Below are 23,742 nucleotides of genomic sequence, written 5' to 3'. Positions count from 1 at the left end.
AATCAGGTACGCCATCCACGCTGCCGTCCCAGCAAAACGGCTACATAGCACGCACGACTGGGAATCTTATTACTCCAAGGGGTCGTTGCAATGCTACTTCGTCGACAATCACAACCACGCACACTGCCGCCACAACAAAACACATCCGTCGCTCTCTTTCCGCGCGCCTTTCTCCTGGTCATGCTCTCCCGCGTGCCCCAGTAGCTTCGAAACGCCCGTTCAGCATCATTATGCTCCTCAGCCCTCTCGCACAGCCGTCCATCCCACTTCCCAGAATCTCTCCGAGTATACACGCGCGACAAACTCTCCCGCCCGCTTACGCACCTTGTAACACCCGGCTTTGAGCAGCTTTGTCCCTGGTTAAGTAGGCGTCAGACCTCAAACATACGCTCGCTGTTGATGGGCTCATGAGGATAGGCACCTGAAGACGTGGGTGTGATGGGTATCGGCACCCTGGGCCCCCGTTATCGTCTTCCGCTACAACAATGGCTCCTCCTGCTCAGAATGGGCCTGATGGCTCATCAATTGTTTGTCTTCCCTGCGCATGTCGTGCTGCTGCCGTGTTGACGTATCGTTAGAAACCTGTCTCTTCCTTGAGGGCGAAGTTCGAGAACATGAATAAAAACGGCGAATCTGCCGCCACAGCGCCTGGCCCCTCTCCTCCCCGAACCATCTCGCCGGGCCCGAAGCCAGAATTCCATCTAGATGCGAAAGCTTCCCCCGAAAGCCTGCCAGTTCCCCCGAGACCGCGAGAGCGCGCGAACATACCGGCGCCGTCACTCCCCCTTCCGTTGCATGAGCCCGTCCCACGTTCGCCTGGCCGATCCCTGGGCATTCCTCCTACTTTGAAACCCGAGCCGGTGAAGGCCCCCTCCGTCTTGGTCGAGCCTCCACAATCACCTCCCAAGAACACCGTCTCGAGGTTCGCGCACGCCGAAACGCCGGCGTTCCTGAATGCCGACCCCGGCTCCTCTACCCCTACCACTCCGACAACTTCGCGGACCTTCAAGATGCAAAGCCGGCCACACACCCCGTCTCTCGAGCCGCGGCGCTCACCCAGACTTTCAGCCTCCCAGCCACCTTCACCACCGCCGCCGAGAAGGTCTGGGGAGATTCGTAGAGACAACAAGCCTGCTGTGCCCCCACCAATCAATCGGGCCGAGAAACCATCGATGCGATCACAGGCGAAGCCTCCTTTTTATACTGAACAACAGTTGGCCGCTGATGGTAGGGGTAAGCTCCGTCAGGAGACCTCGCCGTTTAGCAGCCCCCCCGGAAGTCCTGACAGCCTACATGAACCGACGCCCCCCACGCTGCCTACCAGGCCTAAAGCGCATTTCATACAGACGGAGCCGCCTCCGCCCCAGCGCGGGAGACCGTTAGACGTGGGATTCGCTCCGCCGCCCGTTCACCACTCGATTGCCACGAAACGGAATCAGCGGGAACAGGAAACGAACGGTTTTGTCAAGGGGCAGATCACACCCCAGATCACTGGCGACCGGCCGAGCGTGCCCGCGCTTCCCGCGAGGCCGCAGACGGTTGCAGAGCCTCCACCGCGGCCGCCAGTGACCATGAAGCCACCTCCACGGCCTCCAAGGCCGGGAACCAACACAACTGCCGCTGCACACTCGGTTTCCGAGCTCCAGCCTCCACCGAAACGTATTGTTTCGACCCCTGCGACACATCCGCCGCCCCCGACCAGGTTGCCGGGGCGCGCGAACACGGTAACGGACCGGACGTCAGAGAGGGTCGCACCTCGACCGCCACCTCCACAGCCGCCTCAGCCCGAGCCAACAATGTCCTTGATTCCTTCTAGTAGTAACTCCAAAGTTGAGATTAATGGCTCCGCACCAAACTTTCCGGACCCAGCAAACGTCAACCGGAGACCGCCGTATATCAAGCAGGGTATGCACGAGATCCAAACCAAGTATGACCCGCGCACATTTGACGTTTGTGGCGATCTCATCTGCACGACTGGCCATCTCACGCGTGTGTGGAGTCTCCGCGATGGCGAGCTGTTGATGAGTTTCGCCCACGGTGAGGGCATCAAGGCAACAACGGTGGCTTTCAAACCGGGTACGAACGTAGACGAAGAAGGTAAGCGATTGTGGATCGGCAACAACTTTGGCGAGCTCATGGAGGCCGATATCGCCACGCAAAGCGTGATTACGAATAAGCCAGGGGCTCACGGACGACATGAGGTCGTCAAGATCTACCGCCACTTCAACGAGCTGTGGACATTGGACGAAACAGGTGGCCTACTCGTCTGGGGTCCGGATGAGACGAGCACACCGAACCTGACGAACAACCCGCACCAGGCCTTCCGACTGCCCAAGGGCCATTCGTTCTCAATGGTCATAGGAGACGAGCTGTGGCACGCGACCGGCAAGGAAATTCGCGTGTTCGCTCCAACGTTGGATGGACAATCTCAGTTCCAAGTTCTGGTCCGCGCTCTCATGCAGGACACTGCAGGCGAAGTAACTTCGGGGACCCAAGTGCGGTCGCAACCAAGCAAAGTATTCTTTGGCCACGCCGATGGCAAAGTGTCTATTTACAGCACACATGACTTTTCCTGCCTCGGCCTTGTGAATTTGAGTTCCTGGAAGATCAACACTCTGGCAGGTGTTGGCGATCATTTATGGGCAGGCTTTAACACCGGCAGGGTCGGTGTCTATGACATGCAGTCAACGCCTTGGGCTGTCAAGAAAGACTGGCAAGCTCACGAGAAGAATCCGGTCGTCAAGCTCGTTTCAGATGTGTCGAGCTGCTACCGACTAGACCGCCACCAGGTCGTCTCACTCGGTGCCGACAACATGGTCCGTGTCTGGGACGGTCTACTGCAGGACGACTGGCACGAGATGGAGATGAAGGCAATGGACACGCAGTACTGCGAGTTCCAGGACCTCAAGGTCTTGTGTATGACCTGGAACGCGGGTGCTTCAACGCCTCACAGTCTGCGATACGCGCAGGAGGACGCCGAGTTCATCAAGAGTCTGCTTACGGCCAACAGCTCTCCTGACATTCTTGTGTTTGGCTTTCAAGAGCTGGTGGACCTGGAAGACAAGACGGCAACAGCTAGTATGTCAAACTCGTATAACGTTGTGACCACTGCTAACGTAAATAGAACGCTTCCTCAAGGTCAAGAAGAAAGAGGGTTCCGATCAGGAGCGTATGAGCCACCAATACCGTGACTGGAGAGACTTTTTGCTCAAGAGTCTCGACGATTACATGCCGCCAGACTGTCTGTACCATTTACTGCACACGGCCACACTTGTCGGGCTGTTCACGTGCATCTTTGTCAAGTCGACACTTAGAGATCGTATACAGAACCTCAGCGCGGCAGAGGTCAAGCGTGGCATGGGCGGCTTGCATGGAAACAAGGGCGCCATCGTGGTGCGGTTCATGGTGGACGACTCATCCCTCTGCTTCATCAACTGCCATTTGGCGGCAGGTCAGTCACAAGCCAACAGTCGCCACAACGATGTGGCCGCTATCCTTGAGGCCCAAATACTGCCACCAGAGCGGGACCTCAACGCTCGTATTGATAGCTTTGTCGGGGGCGGAGACGGCACCATGATCTTGGATCACGAGCTCTGTCTGCTCAACGGTGATCTCAACTACCGCATCGACACGATGTCTCGCGATACGGTTGTCATTGCTGTCAAGCAGAACAATCTGGCCAAACTTCTCGAGCGGGACCAGCTCCTCGTGGCGAAGCGGCGCAACCCAGCCTTCAAATTGAGAGCATTCGAAGAGATGCCGATTACATTCGCGCCAACCTACAAGTACGATGTTGGTACCGATAACTATGACACGAGCGAGAAAAAGCGCGCGCCGGCATGGTGCGACCGCCTATTGTATCGCGGGGGTGGCAGGATCAAGCAGATAGACTATAAGCGACACGAAGTGCGAGTATCCGATCATCGGCCGGTCACTGGCCGATTCAAGTTCACAGTGAAGAAGATCCAGCCGAAAGCGCGAGCGATGGCATGGATGGATTGCCAGCAGAGGTTCGAGGACCTCAAACGGCACGAGATCAACGATGACAAGTGAGTAACGTTTGCTGGATGGAAAGAGGCTATGCTGATTACATGTAGGATGTTGTACTTGACAAGTGTCATTGGCTATGATGAAGCCACAGCTCGAGTCATTCTCCAGCCCGCAAACGACCGCAGAGACGCATGAATCCGACACACAGAACGCGACCCGAAGGAGGTGGCAGGACACGGTGAACCGTGAGTGGATGAAGGTCGAACACTTCTTTTTACGAATGGTGGGGATTTTCAATTTTAACGACCGGGGCCGGAAAAGGAACTTCACGAAAGGTGGATGGTATGAAAAAAAAAAAACTCTTCAGCGTTCCACGACTTTTGGCATTTCATAGCGCAGCTTAGACAGAGACAGGAGGGGTGTGAGAACAAGAGACGTCATGATTCATTCGGCCACAGCGACAAATGTCAGTGTTTTGGGGGTTAGCATCTGGGGTTGACGATTAGTATTTAGTGTATGCTAGGCACCGAGTAGAGGGGTGACAGCATGGACAAGCAGTATTGAAGAGAGTACTACCGAATGAATTGCTGAGATGGGATAACCGTCCTCTGTATGATGATGGCAGGGAAGGCTGCCTCAAGATGCTTATTGTGTTGTTGCATTATACCCTCGACCACGCGCCCGCAGGGATGGCCGATGCGGCCTAAGAAGAGCCTCACGCTAAGACTCAAGTCGATGTCGCTTACCTGGATGGTGGGCCACTGCTGCTGCCACCGGTGGTTGTCTACGTTGTCAAGCAGGCAACAGTTAGACGTCACAGGTGCCGCCGCTTGGGAAGCGGCTCGTCGGCGGTTTTCATGTCACTAGACAATGACACTTATTGACTTGGCCCAATCGAAGTGTACTATTCCTATTGCACAAGGAACAAATATTCTATTAATAACTAGATGATCCTGAAGCGGATGCCTGCATTCCTACAATATATGCTGCTGGGCTAGACTTTGCTTTCTGTTTGGGTCTTCGATCCGCGTACAAATATTTTTATTTTATTTTTTTATTATACGGTTTAATTTTTTTTCTTTTTTCTTTTTTTGCCTCTCTAAAAAAAATAGGAAAAGAAATTCAATTGAAACGACAACTGAAAGACACAAATCCACAGCCCCTCAACTAGATGCTAAGCAAGGCCTTGGCACCAGGCTCACTGCAGACGTAGATGACGTCATGCTCGTTGGAGAAGCCGTTGAACTTGGTGGCAGAGCACTTGGTGTAAGCGCCCATGTCCTCAAAGTAGAGCCAGTCGCCGACGTCGAGCTCTTGCTCGAAGGAAATGGTCTCGGTGATACGGTCAATGCCGTCACAAGTGGGACCCCAGACGGAGTAGCGGGTGCCCTCGCCGTCGGGACAAGCGTTGGCCGCCGGGGTGTCGTAGACGGTCGAGGTGCCCGCGCGGAGAACCTTGGCGACGGGGTGCTGGTGGTCGAACATAATGCTCGAGAAGTTACCGTAGAGGCCGTCGTTGACGTAAACCATGTAGCGCTTCTCGTTGAGGGCGGGGTCGTCAACAGTGCGACGCGCAATGATGTTGCACGCAATTGTAAAGGCCGCGGAGACGTAGTAGCGGCCGGGCTCGGCAATGATGTTGACGTTGCTGCTGGCGGGGAAGTACTCGTCGAGGGCACCGCGCAGGACGGTGGCCATATCCTCGAAGGTGTCGCCACAGAAGCCGCCGCCAATGTCGAGCGTCTTCATCTCGAAGCCGTAGGCGCGGCCCTGCTGGAAGACCTCGTAGGCATCGTAGACGGCTTTGTAGAAGGCCATTGGGTCCGAGGCACCGGAGCCAACGTGGAAGCTGACGCCGACGACGTTGAGACCGAGGTCCTTGGCCACGCCAAGTAGCTCGTTGGTGGCCTCCTTGGCAGCACCGAACTTCATGCTGAGACGGCACAGGCTCGACTCGTCGTCCGTCATGATACGCAAATAGAGCTCGGCTTCGGGGAAGAGCTTGGCGATCTTGCGGAGCTCGTCGGCGTTGTCAAACGTCATCTGCTTAACACCCATGGCCTTGACGTAGCGCAGGTACGAGGTGGTCTTGCAGGGCTGGGCGTAGATAATACGCTCAGGGGCGGTGCCCATGTTCAGGACCTGGTCAATCTCCGTCTTGGAGGCGCAGTCAAAGCCAGTGCCGAGGGCAGCGAGGAGCTGCAAGACCTTGGGGTCAGGGTTGCACTTCACGGCTATAATTTGGTCAGCGGCAAGGAGCAAAAGTGTTCAAAGAGGGGGGCTCACCATAGAAGGGCTTGACGCGCGGCAGGTTGAGCTTCCAGCGCATGTGCTGGCGATAGACCTCGCCAAGATCACCGACGAAGAAAGTGTCCTCGTCGCCTGGCTCACAAATCTCATGGTCAATGCTCTCGACGCGCTGGCGGAGAGCATCGCCGATCAGCTGCTTGGGGTTGACCGCGCCATGCTTGGAATGGTGGTGGGCGTGATCGACAAAGTGCGATGGTTTCAAGATTGGTTGATAAGTACTAGCATAATTGATGGTAGCTGGTGCAAAGTGCTCGATCGCGGCTGTTGCCATAACCATATCCCAAGCGGTTGACGGGGTGGCGGTTGGAGAGTTGTGGTGTTTGGAGGGTCGGACTGTTTCGACTCTTGCGTGATAGCAAGTGTGCTTCCCTATGATGGGGTTGAAAGTTGAAAACCTAGAACGGCAAGAGGGTTCTAGGGTGGTCGAAAGCGGTAGCAGACTGAACCCTCAGTGATCTGACGAGGTCTCCTCGACTCCCCCTCGGCGAGAGGAAGAGACTCTAGGCCCGTCCTATGCGGCAGCTGGTTGGGGGTGGGAGAAGACGGGGGCGTCTGGTGAAGCAAAGCGTCGAAGAGAAAGGACTCGAGCTCTTGCTTAGACTTCAGCAGGCGGAGGGGGGATGGCGTTGACGATGTGCAGAGTCTTTCGTAGGCTGAAATCTTGGTCACTGACGAAGCTCACGGCCAGGAAAGCCGTGTTGAGCTGTTGTGCCTTTGAATTGACCAAAGGCTAAGTCTGGCGGTGGGAGGGACCGATCTTATGGATCTGGGCTGGTCAGCGAATGTTCTATGAGGGGTTTCTTGGTTGTGTTGTTGACGAGAGTTGTGAGAGAGATTTTTTGTTGCTCGCTCGGTAATGACGATGCCCATGTGACAGACAAGGTCAAGGCGGGCTTGCGCGACGGTAGACTTGGGCGACGGCGGGCGGGTGGGTGCTTGATCCGTAATAGTGAGCGCGACGGGACCTACCAGAAAATAGTAAACCTGACGGTGAGGCGAAACCAGAGTCCGGGTAGCAGGATAACAGTTGCGGTTGCGAAATGCTTGAGTTGCTGCGTATTGCGGGTTGACGATGAACCTTTGGGTAGAAGGGCTGGACTGAGTGTGTGGCGGGGGGAGTCTGTCAAAGGCTTTTTATTGCGACTGACGCGAGGGTTCAGGTTTCGTCTGTCTTCGGTGCAAGTCCTTTTGGGTCCCTTGTCAGTGGAGTGGGATCGAGGTTGGCCACTCCTCGGCGCACGCGCACACACACACACGCACGCACGCACGCCGTATTGTAAACAGTCAGCGTAGGTATCCACAATTATTTCAAAATTTTCCCCCTCGGCGGCCCGACGAGCAACAGTAGCTAGCTCTTGCCTTGCAAACCTCCCAGCACTGAAGCTTCCCGGCCAAGGTTCAGCCCGTCTCCATCCAAAATGATGCTCGCCCGCTGCGTCTCGGCCAAGCCCCAGGCGTACCCAGTTTCAATATCCGTTTTATTCAGACGAAGAACAGATTCAGGCTGGCAAGCCCAACCATGAACGGGGACCTAGACTCAGGCTCTTCAGGTTCCCAATTGTAAACGCGGTCCGTCCGGATCCAGAACTTTCGGGTACCTCGTCCAAGTTTGACTACCTCAGCCGTTTGCCCATTCTTCAGCATGAGGTCATGTATGCAGTACATCCGATCGCCTCTGCAGCTGGAACAGGAGGACTGCAGAACAAACTAAACTACCAGGTATCTACTTACCTAGGTAAGTAGGTAGACGGTACCTGCTTAGGTACAGTAGGTGCCACAGTGACAGTGGATGTTTCCACTCGCTAAACAAAGAAAGCAAGGTTACGTACCTACCTAGGTAGGTGGAGATCTTGTATTTGTACGTGTACAGCTGGTCATCGCCCTGCCATCGGGATCCCCATCCACCGGTTGGACGTGGAGGGCCTCAACTTGGAGGGTTGGCCATGGTTGCCATTCATCCACTACTACCTCGTACAGGTACATTACCGCTGCACTGTTGAAAATGAACATGGACCACGCCCTTAAGGCATCACGATGCGCCATAATCTGTCAGCAAATGACTCTTGCACCCTCGCTACAGCGTACCAGCCACATCTCCATCATCGATCGCACTTATACACTGACCCTTTGCAGACCGCAACTTTGCCTCCTGCCTACAAGTCGACCTGGTGCTGTTGTCTTGTTGTCATTCCCTGTGCCCTTGTCCCGGGACCCGCTAGCTTTCGTTCCTACCTACTGTCAATATCGCGGCTGGTCTACCTAGTGTCCCTTCCGAGCCATAACCGGGGTCTTTGTGGGTGACGAGCCGTAGACACCTGGGCTGCCCAACCCTAATTCGCCGTTACAAACGCCGACACTCCCTACCATCACGCCGTGATTCAATACAGCAGCCGGAAGGGCTATCCGCAATGGCAAAATGAAACAGATGCTGTCCAGACCGCTGCCGCCCATGTCTCGCTTGCTGGCCAGCATTCCGATAAATTCCCTCACACATGTCCACTCGGATAGCTACCATAATTAGCCTGATTCCGTGCACTCCAAGCACCCGACTCAAATGGGAAACTCTTGCTCCGCCGACTTCTGTCACAAATCGCCAGCACGGCGGGACATCGCCTGGACTAGCGGCCGCAGGCATAAGAAACAAGCCGGCACATGGCCTTAGAATCATGTATCATCTCGCCAATACTTTGCCGTGCGTATTTGCGGCACTGCTCTGGCTATCTTTTCCAAGCACTGGACTGTGGGCTGCCTCCCGTCTCCGGCCTCCTTGACTCATCCTTCGTGAGCCGCGTGCCGAAGTGCCGACTTCGGTTTCCATGTAAACCTTCAGTAAGCCCGTTCTGATTAGGAATCTACTGTGTGTAGCGCACGTTTGAGGCGCCGTGACGTATGCGGGGCTAACTCGGGTTTTCCGTGTGCAATTGTCCGATGTGTCGCTCGACGGGCCTCTGACCTTCTTTCATTGGACAAAGCTGATCAACTGGGCATGTACTCTGTGCTTTAGTCCGGCGATCCAATGCTGAGGATGTCGGTTCTGATAGAACGAGCTGGCCGGTTATTCGTACAAGTACAGAATCCCCTGGCTCGCTGTCTTGATCTTGCGTTGTCTAGTGGTCTCCAAGCCATTGGATGTGGCAGGAAGACGTATCGTATCTGAACGCGTATACATCAAAAGGCTCAAACAAAGGACCTCAGATCATCATGAGGTGGGTATAATTACAGATATATACTGTACAGATATGGTACATGGGCCGGAGAAAGTTCGAGCGGCCCTGCTGACTACTCGGCACCTTTGATGTCCAGCTCATGGACCTTCCAGGTGTCATCCACCCACGGGCGCTTCTCGCCCAAGAAGGCCACGCGCTCCTGCTCCTTCTCCAGGGCGTCAACGATGTACCTCTGCGCGACATCGCGCACCTGGTCCTTGGATACGTCGAGAAGCTGCTCGCGGCGCTTCTGCTTCATCTCCTCGGTGATGCCGGACACAAACCGACCCATGCCTTCAGCGTTCACCGACTGCGGCGCGTCGACGCCCTGGAACACCGAGATCTTGGCCTCCTCAAAGTCACGCTCAGTCCAAGCCTTGTCCCTGGCCCACTGGCCGGCGTTGCGCATGATAGAGAGTGTATTCTGAGGATTGGGGTCGCGGTAGGAGTAGAAGCCAAAAAGGCCGTCGAGGCCCCTCGAGTAAGCTCCGCCGCCATAGGCGCCGCCCTTCTCGCGGATCTCATGGTGCAGATGCTTGTGAGTAAGAAGCTGCGCTAGGATTTGGAGCGGAGCTCCATCTGCAGAAGTGTATGAAACGGTGGGAACGGCCAGCGAACCGTAATAGACCTGGTACGGCAACGGGAAAAATGACTTGATATTCCTCTGTAGCGCTGCAGGCTTGGATGCCGGCAACAACGGCATGTCCTTAGGAAGCGTCGACATGAAGCTAGTCAGGGCGCTGAGGTTGACGCCCGTGCTCTCGGCTCCGCAGGTGAGCGCTATGCGGAAATTGCCACCAGAGAGCGCTATTTTCTGGATCTGCTTAAGCTTTTCAACGACATCCACCAGTCCATCCGTTTCGGGACGGTTGGCGAGCGATGTGACGAGCTTAACCTGCGAGAGGCCACCGATCTGTTGTCTGAACCAGGCGTTCCGGGTGAGCCCGGCCTCAGCGAAACCGCGGGCATACTGGTGGCCAGATGAGGCAATATCGTTGACCACGCCGTCGGCAGACGCCTGGAGGAGCTGCCTGATGCGGAGAGCGGCCTCCGGGCTGTCAAAGTCGGTGTCCTGCACAAGCTTGCGCAGAATGTCGAACATGACCGGAACATGTCTGTCCAGAGCCATGCCCGTGAAAATGAGGCCCTCATTCGCTTGGTGGAAGTCAGTAGGAGAAGGTGTCGAGTGGTATCCCACAGACACGCCTCCCGTTTTAAGTTTGATCAGGTCCTCGAGCTGCTCCATAGACATATCCCTGGTGCCGAGACGCATGATGCTGTCAGAGAAGAGAGGAATCAGCTCTCTGAGTTCGTCAGGCAGGTTGTCCAGGGTGTTGATGGCTCTGAAGTAGGTCAGGCCGTTCGTCGGGGCCTCGCGCCACTGGATTTGCACACCGTTGGAGGTCTCGTCGCGAACGACAACCGGCTCTTTGCTCCGCGGAATATCCTTGACGTGAACGGTGGGCAGGCAGCTCAAATCTTCCGTGTTCGACTTGCCTTGCTCAATAAGGAGGTCCAGCTCGCGCTGCTCAAACTTTTTGCGTGCCGCCTCGTCGCTACCAGCTTCCTGGGACGCCTCCCGGATCTTGGAGGCCAGTCTTTCCTTCTCCTCACGGGCGAGATCCTCGCTAAAGGTAGTCGACGGCGACATTGTAAAGGAAAGAGTATAGTCGTTCAACAGGTACTTGTCGATAAGGCTTTCCAGATAGCTGCCCTTTGAGAGTTGTGCCTCAAATGCCGAGATGGTGTCATTCCACGCCAACGAATCAAAAGGGTCGACGCCCGTGAACCATTTGGGCTTGAGCCTGTGCAGCATGTTCATGCCAAAGTTGGCCGTCTTGTGCTTCAGAGCCAGCTCCAACTGGTGGAGGGAACCGTCGATCTTCATCCTGTCGAAACCTTTCTGGCGTACCTCCTGAAGGATGCGCTGAATCTCGACCTTGAGCTTGCTCACATCGGCCTCCTGGACGCCCGTCAGCCCAATGGAGAAGATGCCTAACTTCGCGGAGCTGTCGTAACCCGCGTTGGGACTGAAGTCTGTTCCAAGGCCAGCTTCTATCAGACCGCGGTACAACGGCGATCCGTAACCATCCATTAAAAGAGTGGACAGAAGCGCCAGGGAAAAGGACTCAACGACGTCTGAGGTGTCGCCCATGATCCACGAGACCGACGTCTTGTATTGCCTGTCGGGGTCTACCAGGGGGTCCAGAGGACCCTGAACAGTGACTTCCTTGGGACCAGAAGACAGGTCGATGGGCCTGTGAATTGTTTTATCCTCCTGTATCCTTTCGAAAGCATTAAGCTGGGCGTTGACCTCCTGGAGATGGTCTGATAGGGGCATATCGCCGTATGTGAAAAGCTTGGCGTTGCTCGGGTGATAGTGCTCGGCGTGGAACTTGCGCAGCTGTTCGTAGGTCAGGTCGGTAATCTTTTGAGGGTCACCGCCTGAGTTGTTGATATCGGGGAAGATGTGGTCCTGGAAACGAATGTAGAACAGGTACCCGGCATCGGACATCTGACCCTTCATCTCGTTGTAAACGACTCCTTTGAAGACGAGATCGCTCTCCTCGCCGTTGGCGGCTTGAGGATTCTCCGGTCCAATACGCCATCCTTCCTGTGTATAGTCCGATTCCTTGAGGAGAGGATGCAGCGTCGCATCCATGTAGACCGACATGAGATTCTTGAAGTCCTGAGAATTTGTCGTCGCAAAGGGGTAAAATGTGTGGTCGGACGCGGTGAAGGCGTTCATGAAGTTGGACAACGTCCGCGGCAACATTTTGAAGAAGGGGTCCCGGATGGGAAACCTGACATGTCAATACATGAGGGTCTCAAGGCTGCAAACCACATACCTCTGGCTGCCGCACAGGGTGGTATGCTCCAGGATATGGGGCACACCAGTATCATCCGGCGGGTTTGTCTTAAAACCAATGGAAAAAACATTGTTGCTGTCTTCGCGCGCAATGTGCAGGTAGTCAGCGCCGGTCTTGTCATGCTGAAGGTGCAGAGCTGTCAGCTCTAGTTCCGGAACGTGCTTCGTTCGCAGCAACGTGAAGCCGTGGAGCTTGTCGCCAGGCTTGGGGTACTGAGAGAGCTCAGTGACAGCCTTCTTGGCCGTGTTAACGGCGTTCCGCAGCATATTGACAGGTGTGAGGCTGTATCAAGTTGGCCTCATGGTCCGAAAGAAAGGTGCAATCCGAAGAATGATTATGGGAAGGGCCGACAAGTGTAAGGTCCTCCTCCAATGCTGACGAAAGTCGGTAGCCACTGTGGATCGCAGCAGGCAAGTGAATTCAATAGGTTGCTTGGAAATTTTTAGCCGTGGCCAGCACTGCTTGGGAGACGCTACGCCACCGGTGGCCGCTATTCGTCATCATAGTGGGTGTGGGGACCGTATTCATCAAAACGCTCTCTGAGGTACTACCGAGTCGGCCGGCCTGCGTAACGCATTAACGGGCAGCTAACAAGGTGCAACCTCCAACTGCGACGCTGCCCAGTAGACCGGGACGTTCCATGTTCGCTAGGCAAGTACCTCGTCGCACTTCTCCATGGGCACTCTATTCTCCTCCCTTCCACGCTGAACAGGAATCGCGAAACCAAAGAGGCAGTGGAATCGCCGGCAATTTTTTTCTGGCCCCCCCTCCCCCAGTATCGGCATCCCGTATCGATAAATATAACCCTTACGCAATACTCGGGGCGACTCCAGTCAAGAGTTACTGGCTTTGCCGGTCGAGACCCAGAGAGGTACTCGAACATCTATTTGGGTACGAGGCCCTGCAGCACATCCTCCACTCATTTTCTCGAGTACAGTGGCATTTCTAATGCGCATGCCTAAACACCAGACTACGCTGCCTCACGCTAGCTCATCGTTCCGTCCAACGTCAGAATTCTACCCAGGGTGTCAATGAAGGAGAGGACGACGATTGCCAACACGCCGCCGACTGCTGCTACGAGTACCGCCAGACCGCCGCGGTGAACCGCCCATTTTTGCGACGCCGACTCGCTCTATCGATCGAACACGAATGCGAAAAGGCCTTGGTGACGATAAGGCCGCAAGGAACACACACCACTACCCCTCCTTCTGTCTCCGAGTAGATGCCCATAAGCCAGGCCGACGCCGCGATGTCGAACGGCCAGGATGTTCACGCCCACCCGCCGGCGACGTCCCTGAAGAAGGGCAAGCAGAAGAAGGCTGTTGACTCGAACGAGTCGGCGAAGCTGCTCGCGCAGCGTATTACGCAGTTGGAACAGGAGTCGGCCGGAGAGAAGGACCAGGAAGCTGAGATTGGTGCGTACCGCCTCCCATCGTGCCATTTCCCTTCCCGGGCGGGCCGAATCAAGTATGTCGCGTGAGCGTCGGTTTCACGACCTATGTATGGGGTGAGGGGTCGTTTGTCAGCCCCGTTGCAAAACCCATACTCGCAATCTTTAAAGAGCCCAATCATGAACTGGCACTGACCACATGCAGAACGTGAGGTCAAGCGTGCGAACCGCGATCTGGCCCAGCAGGTGGCTAAAATGAGCGATCTACAAAAGATCGAACACCTGACCCGACGTTCCAGCGAGCTGCTGGCCGACATGCGTCGTGTTGAGCGAGAGAATCAGAAAAACAAGAAGCGTGGTGACGCCCTGCAGAAGGAGAAGGACGCGAATCGCACTGAGCTCAGCAAGACGGTCGGCTTAAAGGAGAAGCTCGAGAAGCTCTGCCGGGAGTTACAGCGGGACAACAACAAGTACAAGGTTCGTACACCCCTCATCTGTCACAAAGGACCATGCTGACCTTGCCAGAACGAAAACAAGACCCTCCAAGACAATCTCAAGCACAATAACTCGGCCTACGACGAGAAGCACGCGGCTCTCCTGGCGAAGCTTGAGGGAATTCAAGAAGAGAAGGATCATCCGCGGAAGCAGGTGGTTGATATGAGCGTCGATACCCTGTGCGCCCCCATCGTCCGAGTCGTGCCAACTTGGTGACTGACTATTGTAGATTCCGCAACCGTTTCAAATCCTTCATCGAGCAGTACGAGTTGCGAGAATTGCACTTCCACTCTCTGATGCGCACCAAGGAGCTGGAAGTGCAATATAATATGGCGCGCTATGAACGCGAGAAGAAACTGGCCGAGGCCGAAGCGACCAGAGCCCGGAATCTCCAAAATCAGGTGCAGACTTTCACAAAGACTGAGACTGAGCTTAGGAATCAACTCAATGTCTACGTTGATAAGTTCAAGCAGGTAGGACCGCCGGATATTGAGGGAGACGTTAGGCTGAGCTTCGCTGACAGCTCAAGGTTGAGGACACGCTCAATAACAGTAATGATCTCTTTCTGACGTTTCGGAAGGAAATGGAGGATATGTCTAAGAAGACGAAGCGTTTGGAGAAGGAGAACGAAACGATGAAGCGTAAGCATGAAGCCACGAATGCAAACATCATTCGAATGGCCGAGGAGCGTGAGGACTGGCGTAAAAAGGCCGCAGAGGCGACGAAGCGGGCCGAGAAACTGCGTAGCATTATCGAGCAGATGCAGCAGCAGGGTCGCAAGGTCCCGCCTGGAATGGCGGCGACACTGGAGAGTTGCTACTCGGACAGCAACGGCCACATGGACGGCGACGGCAGCGACTACTCGGACGACGAGGAGGTCGAGGACGACCCAAGCGAGTTCGACGAGGACACTGAGGAGGAGCCTCAACCCGCAGACGCAGAGCCGCCCCGGCCGTACGGTCCGGAGCGGCCGCCGGCACCCCAAGCTACAACGAATGGTCACTAGGAATCCGGACGGAGGAAGTCAGGGATCAGCATCACGGGCGTTTCTTCGTCCACGAGTGAGAAGGCCTCTTTGTCGCAGGGCCAGCCGAAGCCACAAATGACCCTTCGGCAGAGATCCGCGCGTGTTCTTTCACGTGTTTCGCACTTCTGCCGAAGCAAGCTGAGTGTGCTTGTGTCAACATTCACTTAGAGCATCTTTGTGCGACTGCATGCATTCTTTGGTTCACCTCCTGATCGATGTGGCTCTGAGTACAGTCTAGGGTCTGGAATGAGGTCGTGGCCAACAGCACTGGCTGCGAAAGCAACTCGACTCAAGTGAGGGAGGGATGCCACGGCCCTCAGCGTCTCCTGTCCGGTTAGCCGTGTTTCAGTCTGTAGCAGTGGTTCTGAATATAAGCCATGTATGTCTGTCCATGTCTGGCTGTGCTTGATTATAGATATGGGGGGTTTTTTTTTTTCCTTTCTTTTTTGAAGGGTTCCAAAACTTAGTCAAGGTACAGACGGACATTCCAGCCCATCTCGGCAGGGCGACAGAGTGACGTCGGCCTCCAGGGGTCGCAACCGTGCTGAGCCACGCGAATGGCCAGCCAATACAGCAGAAGGTTTGCAATTTCCCCGGATCCACAACGCCAATTCCACCCAAGTATTCCCTTCACCAGCCACTCCAAACAGTGCCGATAAGCAGACCCAGTGTGCACGCACGTGCCATGTCATCGATAATCCGAAGGCCACTCGCCCCAGTACCCTACCCGCAACCTGCAGCGAACCCAAGTGAGAGCGCCGCTGCAGCCAGTGGAATGCTGAGCCCAACTTTTAACAGCTAGAGTGCGGCTGGCTGCCTTTTGTTTCCGGCGCACTTGAAACCAACTGCTACTCACCCAGACCACATCCCATGGCTCCCTTCAACTCCCGACCATCTGCTCGATCCATCTGATTTCTGCAATCGATACCACCCAAGAGGCCTCGACAATAAACGGCCTGGTCGGGGCCGCCCGATTGTAATCTTGGTTGACCTTCTATGCCAGCGACGTCCGTCTACATCACTCTGCAGCCATCACCATGGCATTTCTCGAGGACCCGCGTCTGCGCCAGCGCTGGAACCAAATCTCCCACAACGCCGGAGAAGTTACAGAGAATGCGGCCGCTGGTATCTGGAGCTTTCAGCATCACTACATCAACCCGTGTCTAGCCTCCATCGCCAGCTCGTTGGAGCAATGCGCTAATCCCTGCCTGGGTGACCACGAAGAACGAGCAAGGAAACGACGAGAACGAGACCGCACAGGTGGCCGGGCCGAATACAGTTTCGACTTCTACGACGACTGGTATGCAGAGGACCAGGACGGCGGTTTTCTGGGGGGCTGGGGGAACGACGACTGGGATCGTCTGCTCGCGGGCACTGGATCACAACGAAAGCATGTGGGCGAGGTACACGACCAGCCCAAGAGAAAACGAGGAATGAGCTACGGTACCCGGGGCAGAGGGAGCAAGGTTTTGGAGTCCGACCCGACCGTCATCCCCAGCACGCAACCTATCGGGTTTCTAGGCAAGCTGCCGTGGAAGTTGGGCAAGACGCTTCGCTACAAGCCCAGCGCGGCGGATCTGCAAGACCACCCGCGGCAACACGGCGAGATGGGCATGGGCGAGACGGAGCCTCTGCTTGGGGTTGATTCTGATGACGACGTGTTCCAGAGCCGGACCGCCAAGACTAGAAATCGAAGTGGGACGACGGGGTCCGGCGTATCGTCGGACTCTTATCGATCGCGGGGTGATCTATTCCCAAGTGATGGGGAGGGCGAGGAAGACGCAGTGCCGCTGGATGACGAGTTTATGGTCCTGGACAAGGTTCGGGATGACCGCAGCAGCAGCCGGACGAAAGCTAGCAAGGGTAAGCGGCGCGCAGACGGTCGGCCAATGTCAAGGACGGTGTCACGAGCCACCATAGATTCAACCCATTCGATGCTTAGTCCAGGGGCGCAGAAAGGTTCGATAAGCATACCAACAACGCCCGACACTCCGATGGCACTCTCAATGGAAGTTTCGATGGAGGAGCTGCAGATGGAGGAGGAGCGCATCCGGAGAGAGGAAGACGAAGAGGTAGAACGCAAGCGACAGGCCGCATTGCAGCTTGCATCCGAACGGGGGCTTCACGATGGCTCTGAGGGCGGCACAGGCGAGGAGTCGCACGTCAAGGTTGCCCTGCAAGTGACGACGACGAAGTCTATTAAAGAAATGACGCGTATATCCGAAACAGAGGGTACACACGGCGAAGCGCCGGTGATCCGGTCGACGCAGGAATCGACTATACCGACCGAGGAGTTTGTACCCGCGCGGTTACCAAGCTTTCGGTAGCTCAGTAGAGCACGGTCTTAAGGATGCAGTCCTTGTTCCAGTATTGTATAATAGTCGGCAAACCCGACGAACTCATGTCATTATGATACCAACGCGAGCATGAGGGGCAACAATTCAATAGAGCAGCGCAGCATCAAGGCGTGCAATTCGACTTCACCTCTACATTGTGTCTCTGTATCTCATACAAGTTTGCGAGCGCCATGTGTTGCTCAAGACAGTCGCACCGCCATGCTTTCCATTAGGATTGCCTCACATGCGCTGTGGCGGCCGGATTCAACCGCCCGGAGCCGGGGCCTGGGTGGGCGAGCTGCTGTCCCAAGAAGGCAATTGCCTCGGTGTGTTTCCCCGCAGCACAACTCCCTAACCCCACACTCTCCCCGGATTGCCTAGGTAAACTAGTTACGACACGCTTTCCACCGTCATGGTGTATGGAATATTAATAGTTGGATGGGGATCGCATTTATTATTTTAACATTTGTTCGATTCTGTTATCCCCGTGCCACAACAGCTCCACACTTGTGTACTGCCGTCCCCTTACATCTATGGATTTAGCCTCGCCGTGGTGACCAGACATATTTTACACACAACAAGATCACAATGGCTCCCACCGGTCCCATCACTACACCGATAACCCAGCTGTTGGGCATCCAGCACCCGATCCTCCTTGCCGGGATGGCACGCACGTCCGGTGGACCTCTCGCGGCAGCGGTCTCCAATGCCGGCGGCCTCGGGGTTATAGGCGGTTTCATGTACACGCCCGACCAGCTGCGCGAGATCATTGCTGAGATGAAGGAGAACTTCAAGTCCCCGGACCTGCCGTTCGGTGTTGACCTCGCCCTGCCACAAGTTGGAGGCAACGCTCGCAAGACGAATCACGACTACACGGGCGGCAAGCTCGACGAGCTCATCGACATCACCATCGAGTCCGGCGCCCGACTGTTCGTCAGCGCGGTTGGCGTGCCGCCCAAGAGCGTCATTGACAGGCTGCACGCTGCAGGTATCTACGTCATGAACATGGTTGGTCATCCAAAACACGCCATCAAGGCGCTTGATCTCGGTGTCGACATTGTTTGCGCTCAGGGCGGCGAGGGTGGCGGCCACACGGGCGACGTGGCGAACTCGGTTCTCATCCCGGCCGTTGTCGACGTCGCGCGGCGGTACCGGCCCAAGATGCTCAAGGGAGGACCCGCGCTCGTCATTGCTGCGGGCGGAATTTACAACGGCCGCTCGCTGGCGAGCTCGCTGATGCAAGGCGCCGTGGGCGTGTGGGTCGGCACACGCTTCGTGGCGTCCGTCGAGGCTGGGTGCAGCGAGGAACACAAGCAGGAGGTTGTGTCGTGCGGGTTTGATGGTACAGAGCGCACGCTTGTGTTGTCTGGGCGGCCGTTGCGGATGAAAACAAATGACTATATCCGCAAGTGGCATTCGCAGCCAGCCAAGATCAGGCAGCTTTGCGACGAGGGGGTGGTCCCGATCGAACTTGATTTTGAGCAAGGCAACGACATTGACCCGCCGCATCTGATGGGTCAAGTTGCGGGTGCAATCGAAAAGATCCAACCTGCTGGCGAGATTGTGGACGAGATGGTCAAGGAGGCAGTCGATCAACTGAAGCTCGGGCAGGTGTATTTGGGTCAGCGGAGCAAGCTATGAAAGAAGTTTGTAAACATGAGGTACTGTATGATCTGCTCGAGTAACGGGATAAGTGTAACTATATGCAAATGGGTATTGTCGCTCCAGATGTGCGCCGCATTGGTTGGTGTCTGCTGCTCAGACGAACTCCCCCACGCGGACTTCAGTGCCTCCCCACCCCTGAGCCAAGCCCCTGACCTCGATCCCTATCCTTTCGGACTCCTCTTTGGAATAGCCCAAATTCTGCTGTAGATCCTCTGGTGTTTGCAGCTCCCGGATGTTGGGGAGCGGTATTGGGCACGATGTCTTAGCTCCGAGAACTAATGTCAAGGAACCTAGGCCGGCGCGATATCGGCACTTCAGATACGATCCCGGGTTCCGAAACGGCTCCTCGCAGACGACGATGACATGTCGGGCCCCACGCACGGGGAACCCGCCGCCGCCCTTCCCCTCGATGATGGCGATGGTGTCCCTCCGAAAGTCTATGTATATGCGCCGGTCTCCCCAAGTATTGAGTCTGACCAGAGTATACCGCCGCAGTGCTTCACATCTGGCTTCGTGGTTCACGGATAACAAGGCCGGATTGGGCGCGTGAGTGGCGAGCAGCGTCCGAGGCGGCAAAGCGTGATTCCAGATCTTGAGACGGAGTTCGGCGGGCAGCCTCGAGAAGGGTGCGAAAGAGTGCTCGGGACCGCGTACCTGTAGGCGGAGCGAGTCGAGGTTCTTGGAGAGGTGTGCTGTCGTACGCCGGGTCTCAGTTGTGAGGACGTCGGTCACGGTCTGCGCGAAGTGGGCGAGGAAGACGAAGGGGAGCAGTGGGAGGGGCATCCTAGCAGTTGGGAAGCCTGTTGCCTCCCGTTTTGACTTGTGGGAGAGAGACATGGTGGGATAGAAAAGTGTCTGGTTGGGGTTTTGTATGGTGTTGGAATAGGGGTCACAATTCTTCCTGCCACCTCCTTTCCCCCTACTGCTGGGCCTTAGTATTGACGAAGGACCCGTTGCCCTTTAAGAGGTCTGTAACGCTCAAATACCTAAGTGTAATAGGGGCGAAGATTTGAGCCCAAAAGGAAAAAGGAAAAGAAAAAAAAAAGGGCGGAAAGATCTTGGCTTTGTCGGGATCGTGCGAGGCGACTAGGCCAAGCCCGAAGATTCGGTGCTGCCGGTGTGACGCCGGTTGAGACGCCACAGCAGACAATGGTGATGTTCTATTGTCAGACCAATTATTAGCAGTGAGAGTGATTGTCCGTGATTGGGAAGGCGGTCCTTGTTAGTACGGGCCTGGTGTTTGTGGGTTTCTTTGTTCAGTAGTGGCTCAAAGCATGAAAGCTATGGAGGCTTAGAGACTTCAAGCTGCCTGATATATTTGGGCGCTTATTTGCTTAGATTGCGCTTTAGAAGGGGAACATAACTTGTCGACGTTTGATTCGAAACCACCCTCTTGCCACGAGATGATGACTCGACAACTTGATGGCAAGGGGCCGAAGCTCCGGATATTATACCTCAATCAAGACTTTGGCCCCAATCACAACCTTACTTGTCTTGAATAGAGTCGGTTTGCCACCGTTGTCTGTGGCTGGCATGAGAGTTACATCAGAAAGATCATCACGGAGAGGGCGCTCCCACCCGCAGGAAACTCTCGGGAGGTGATTAGTGCCTGCTCGTAGTGATTATTTGACAACACTGAGGTATCAAAATCTCTGGCAGAAATTTCAGACTGTCTAAGACATCACCGCTTTGATGCCGCAGCTGACCGAAACCAGGTGGTTGGGATGTACAGAAGAAAGGTCTTGACTTTCGCGGATGAGAGTGACTGTTTCACTTACACCACCAGTCCTAACGGCGGACCTTGAGACAAGACTCGCGTCATCAACATTCCAGACTAATGGCACAGGGTAGAAGCCACCCATATAATATAGGCAGTTGAAACCGATGACAAAACACCGACCATATTGATACGGTACATGGGCCAGTGAAGACTCGAGCAGGAAAAAAGATTAGTCTGACTGCGAATATTAGGACCTAATTCGGGTATCTATTATAGGAGCAAGTTGATTTCCCGAGAACCCAGAATTTGAAAGCACGGAGTCAATTCTTAAGACCTATGTACCTGGCGTATAACCTCCAGCACGAACACCCTCAACTTTGTTGAGTAATTTTGTTTGCAGCGGTGGTCCTTGAGTTCACGGAGCCTCGGCTTGATAGAAAAAGAGGGAAAATAGCATTCAGCTTTCCCAAATACACAGTTTAGATGCCTCATTCAAATACTCTCAACTTGAGCGCCCGCCTAGCCTAACGAACATCTGGGACGAACCACCTCAAAATGTGCTTTATGGCCACGCTGGAGGAAAGTACATTCTACAAAGCTTCCGTCGTCACTTCCAGAAGGAGAAAAAGGAGCACCTTCCTTCTTGTTTCTTATGAGTTGGTTGTTTCCTCAGATCCACTTCTGGTCTACCTTGTCTTTGCTGAACTTTGATTTTCCTTTTTCAATCCTTCCACTCAACAATCCAACCATCCAACCACTCAACCCACGTGGTGGCTTTATACCCCAGATTTCAACCTGGCCAAATTATTTGGTATCGTCGACCATCAAGACAAATCTGGTACATGAGATTACATCGCCAGTTTTCCGGCGTCAGTTCTCGCCATAACTATCTGCGTTCTCTTCGGCCTAGAACATATACGTCTGCTGTCAGCATGTCCACCAGCGAGCATTCTATGAAGTACGCCGGCCAGATGAACGCCCTAAAGAAGCCTACCAATCTCACCGAAGGCAAGAAGCTGGCCCCTCATGAGGCAACTCGCTGCAACGTCTGTGGTGACATGTTCGCCAGCTTTGACAAACTGATGGCACACAAGCGAATGGCGATGAAAGTCGAGTATACCCACATCCACTGTCCTATCTGCACGCTGGATTTCAAAACAAGCGATGCCAAGGACAAACACATTCTCCAGGTGAGCTCTCATACTTGAATATTACCCCAGGCCAGCGGTTGTACCCTTGGGCAACACTGACTATAGCAGGAGCACCCGCAAGAGCAGAACTTAGTCTGCCCAGGCTGCAAGAAGACCTTCGTCCGGCTTGCTGCTTGGATGAGTCATTTAGAGCATGATGAATGCAATTCAATCAGACGACAGGACATCGACAGAAACCGCGCCCAGAAACTTACATTCACCCATGAGCTTGAGAAACGTAGCGGTTCCCAATTCGGTGACTACTTCCCCGCGTCACACCCAAGTGTTGAGTCTGCCTTTGACAAGCCGTACATGGCCCACCCGTCCTACTTCAAGCCAGATGACTTTCCGGATCTGAAGGAAGAAGAGGGTACAAATGATGTAGTCAAACGGAACACCGGCCTCGTAGCAAATAAGACAGCGTCGTCGGATGACATCAACAACCCATCTCACCCAAAGTTTGACCCTCGGAAGTACTATAACGCTTTCACCGGCAAGTTCAAATGCCCACAGTCATCTTGCAGGTCAGTGCCTATTTATACAATTGTGAAGATAGTGCTGACAAAATAATAGGAAGAGTTTCGACACAAGCGGTGCTCTCATCATCCATATGAAGGCAGCCACCTCCCACTACAACGCAAAGCTACAGTGCCCAGGATGCCTCCGCTACTTCAGAGACGCGTCCTCTTTGACGGCGCACTCCGAGTCGGAGACTGATCGTTGCTCCATTCGACACTCCGAGAATTACCGCAATTACCTTGACCAGCTGACTGGAGGCATGGCGGATGTGAATGACAAACATCGGGACGGCACGGTCAAGTACGAGGTTAGCACGGAGGCTATCATCAAGTTCGGCACCCAGCAGGCTAAGAAGGCCACGGAGGACTATATTGAGAAAACGCAGGCTGATCAACAAGAATATTGGGCTCGCAACCACCCTGTTTGGTGAGAATCCATATTAGGGAGCGATTATTCTCAGGGCCATGGACATCGGAGGTCGCCCTAGGCATGCAGAGAGGACATCAAGCTAGCTTGACTATAGCGATATCAACTCAAGGCTACAGGGAATTATTCAAGTCGTTGAATGCGAAGGGACTCCTCAGCATACTTCCAAGACGACCTGGTTCAATTTGATGCGACTAGTACGCTGGCCGAATTGGTAATAAACTCAATTCCTTAGAGCCATGCCTATGGCGTGGTCGATCTGCAGGAATGGCTCGCTGCACGACCTTCTTAGGTCGCCCGAGGTCTCGTTCTCCAAAGGCGATTGCGCACAATGTGTGCTGCCGTTCTCTTGATAAAAAATCGCCGCAACGACTTCTTACTGGCAGACTTCGGGGAAATGTGAACAGGAACTATTTAGAAGTCCAAGACCTAGAGGTCGTGCGAGACTGTTCCCCGATGTGGCGCGCAGCCTGATGACATTTTACGGTTAACAATTAGCCTGAATATACAAGAGCTGTCGTGGGGGCAAATCGAACGAATTCTGCGCGGCGAAGCTCATTCATCAATGCGTAAGCCAGATCACTCATAGTGTCGCACA

General features: G+C 54.8%; 9 protein-coding genes across 9 annotated transcripts; 6 read left to right on the top strand and 3 right to left on the bottom strand.

The window, feature by feature from the left end:
• Window positions 1-334: 334 nt before the first annotated feature.
• LY79DRAFT_141564 (endonuclease/Exonuclease/phosphatase) lies at window positions 335-4,339 on the top strand. The gene is made up of 4 exons (XM_060550959.1): window positions 335-527; window positions 579-3,078; window positions 3,125-4,049; window positions 4,098-4,339. Exons 1-4 carry the CDS (start codon window positions 486-488, stop codon window positions 4,183-4,185), a joined length of 3,555 nt encoding a protein of 1,184 aa, XP_060420048.1. The 5' UTR covers window positions 335-485; the 3' UTR covers window positions 4,186-4,339.
• An 818-nt stretch (window positions 4,340-5,157) lies between these two features.
• Window positions 5,158-6,577, bottom strand: LY79DRAFT_504712 (pyridoxal-dependent decarboxylase; the record flags this gene model as incomplete). Its single annotated transcript, XM_060553534.1, has 2 exons — window positions 5,158-6,224; window positions 6,277-6,577. 2 exons carry the CDS (start codon window positions 6,575-6,577, stop codon window positions 5,158-5,160), a joined length of 1,368 nt encoding a protein of 455 aa, XP_060420047.1.
• Window positions 6,578-9,579: 3,002 nt separating this feature from the next.
• LY79DRAFT_586179 (peptidase M16C associated) lies at window positions 9,580-12,642 on the bottom strand (the record flags this gene model as incomplete). The annotated part of the gene is made up of 2 exons (XM_060560594.1): window positions 9,580-12,310; window positions 12,356-12,642. The coding sequence occupies 2 exons, from the start codon at window positions 12,640-12,642 to the stop codon at window positions 9,580-9,582; spliced, it is 3,018 nt and encodes a 1,005-aa protein (XP_060420046.1).
• Window positions 12,643-13,011: 369 nt separating this feature from the next.
• On the top strand, window positions 13,012-13,951 carry LY79DRAFT_535149 (uncharacterized protein). Its single transcript, XM_060556491.1, has 2 exons — window positions 13,012-13,266; window positions 13,345-13,951. Exons 1-2 carry the CDS (start codon window positions 13,017-13,019, stop codon window positions 13,596-13,598), a joined length of 504 nt encoding a protein of 167 aa, XP_060420045.1. The 5' UTR covers window positions 13,012-13,016; the 3' UTR covers window positions 13,599-13,951.
• LY79DRAFT_141505 (myosin-like coiled-coil protein) lies at window positions 13,469-15,511 on the top strand. Its single transcript, XM_060550958.1, has 5 exons — window positions 13,469-13,791; window positions 13,972-14,243; window positions 14,292-14,440; window positions 14,491-14,734; window positions 14,791-15,511. The coding sequence occupies exons 1-5, from the start codon at window positions 13,599-13,601 to the stop codon at window positions 15,265-15,267; spliced, it is 1,335 nt and encodes a 444-aa protein (XP_060420044.1). The 5' UTR covers window positions 13,469-13,598; the 3' UTR covers window positions 15,268-15,511.
• Window positions 15,512-16,031: 520 nt separating this feature from the next.
• LY79DRAFT_535136 (uncharacterized protein) lies at window positions 16,032-17,980 on the top strand. Its single transcript, XM_060556490.1, has one exon. The coding sequence runs from the start codon at window positions 16,326-16,328 to the stop codon at window positions 17,613-17,615; it is 1,290 nt and encodes a 429-aa protein (XP_060420043.1). The 5' UTR covers window positions 16,032-16,325; the 3' UTR covers window positions 17,616-17,980.
• Window positions 17,915-19,324, top strand: LY79DRAFT_141487 (2-nitropropane dioxygenase). The gene has a single exon (XM_060550957.1). The coding sequence runs from the start codon at window positions 18,213-18,215 to the stop codon at window positions 19,263-19,265; it is 1,053 nt and encodes a 350-aa protein (XP_060420042.1). The 5' UTR covers window positions 17,915-18,212; the 3' UTR covers window positions 19,266-19,324.
• A 58-nt stretch (window positions 19,325-19,382) lies between these two features.
• Window positions 19,383-20,126, bottom strand: LY79DRAFT_665125 (uncharacterized protein; the record flags this gene model as incomplete). Its single annotated transcript, XM_060563015.1, has 1 exon — window positions 19,383-20,126. The coding sequence occupies one exon, from the start codon at window positions 20,124-20,126 to the stop codon at window positions 19,383-19,385; it is 744 nt and encodes a 247-aa protein (XP_060420041.1).
• Window positions 20,127-21,877: 1,751 nt separating this feature from the next.
• Window positions 21,878-23,630, top strand: LY79DRAFT_646045 (C2H2 type zinc finger-containing protein). The gene is made up of 3 exons (XM_060562454.1): window positions 21,878-22,199; window positions 22,266-22,723; window positions 22,773-23,630. The coding sequence occupies exons 1-3, from the start codon at window positions 21,942-21,944 to the stop codon at window positions 23,146-23,148; spliced, it is 1,092 nt and encodes a 363-aa protein (XP_060420040.1). The 5' UTR covers window positions 21,878-21,941; the 3' UTR covers window positions 23,149-23,630.
• Window positions 23,631-23,742: the final 112 nt, after the last annotated feature.

This window comes from Colletotrichum navitas (assembly GCF_030913465.1).
Source record: "Colletotrichum navitas strain CBS 125086 chromosome Unknown LY79scaffold_2, whole genome shotgun sequence".
Classification (NCBI taxonomy): domain Eukaryota; kingdom Fungi; phylum Ascomycota; class Sordariomycetes; order Glomerellales; family Glomerellaceae; genus Colletotrichum; species Colletotrichum navitas.
The sequence above is the reverse complement of the archived record's forward strand: the minus strand, read 5'-3'. Positions and strand labels throughout refer to the sequence as shown.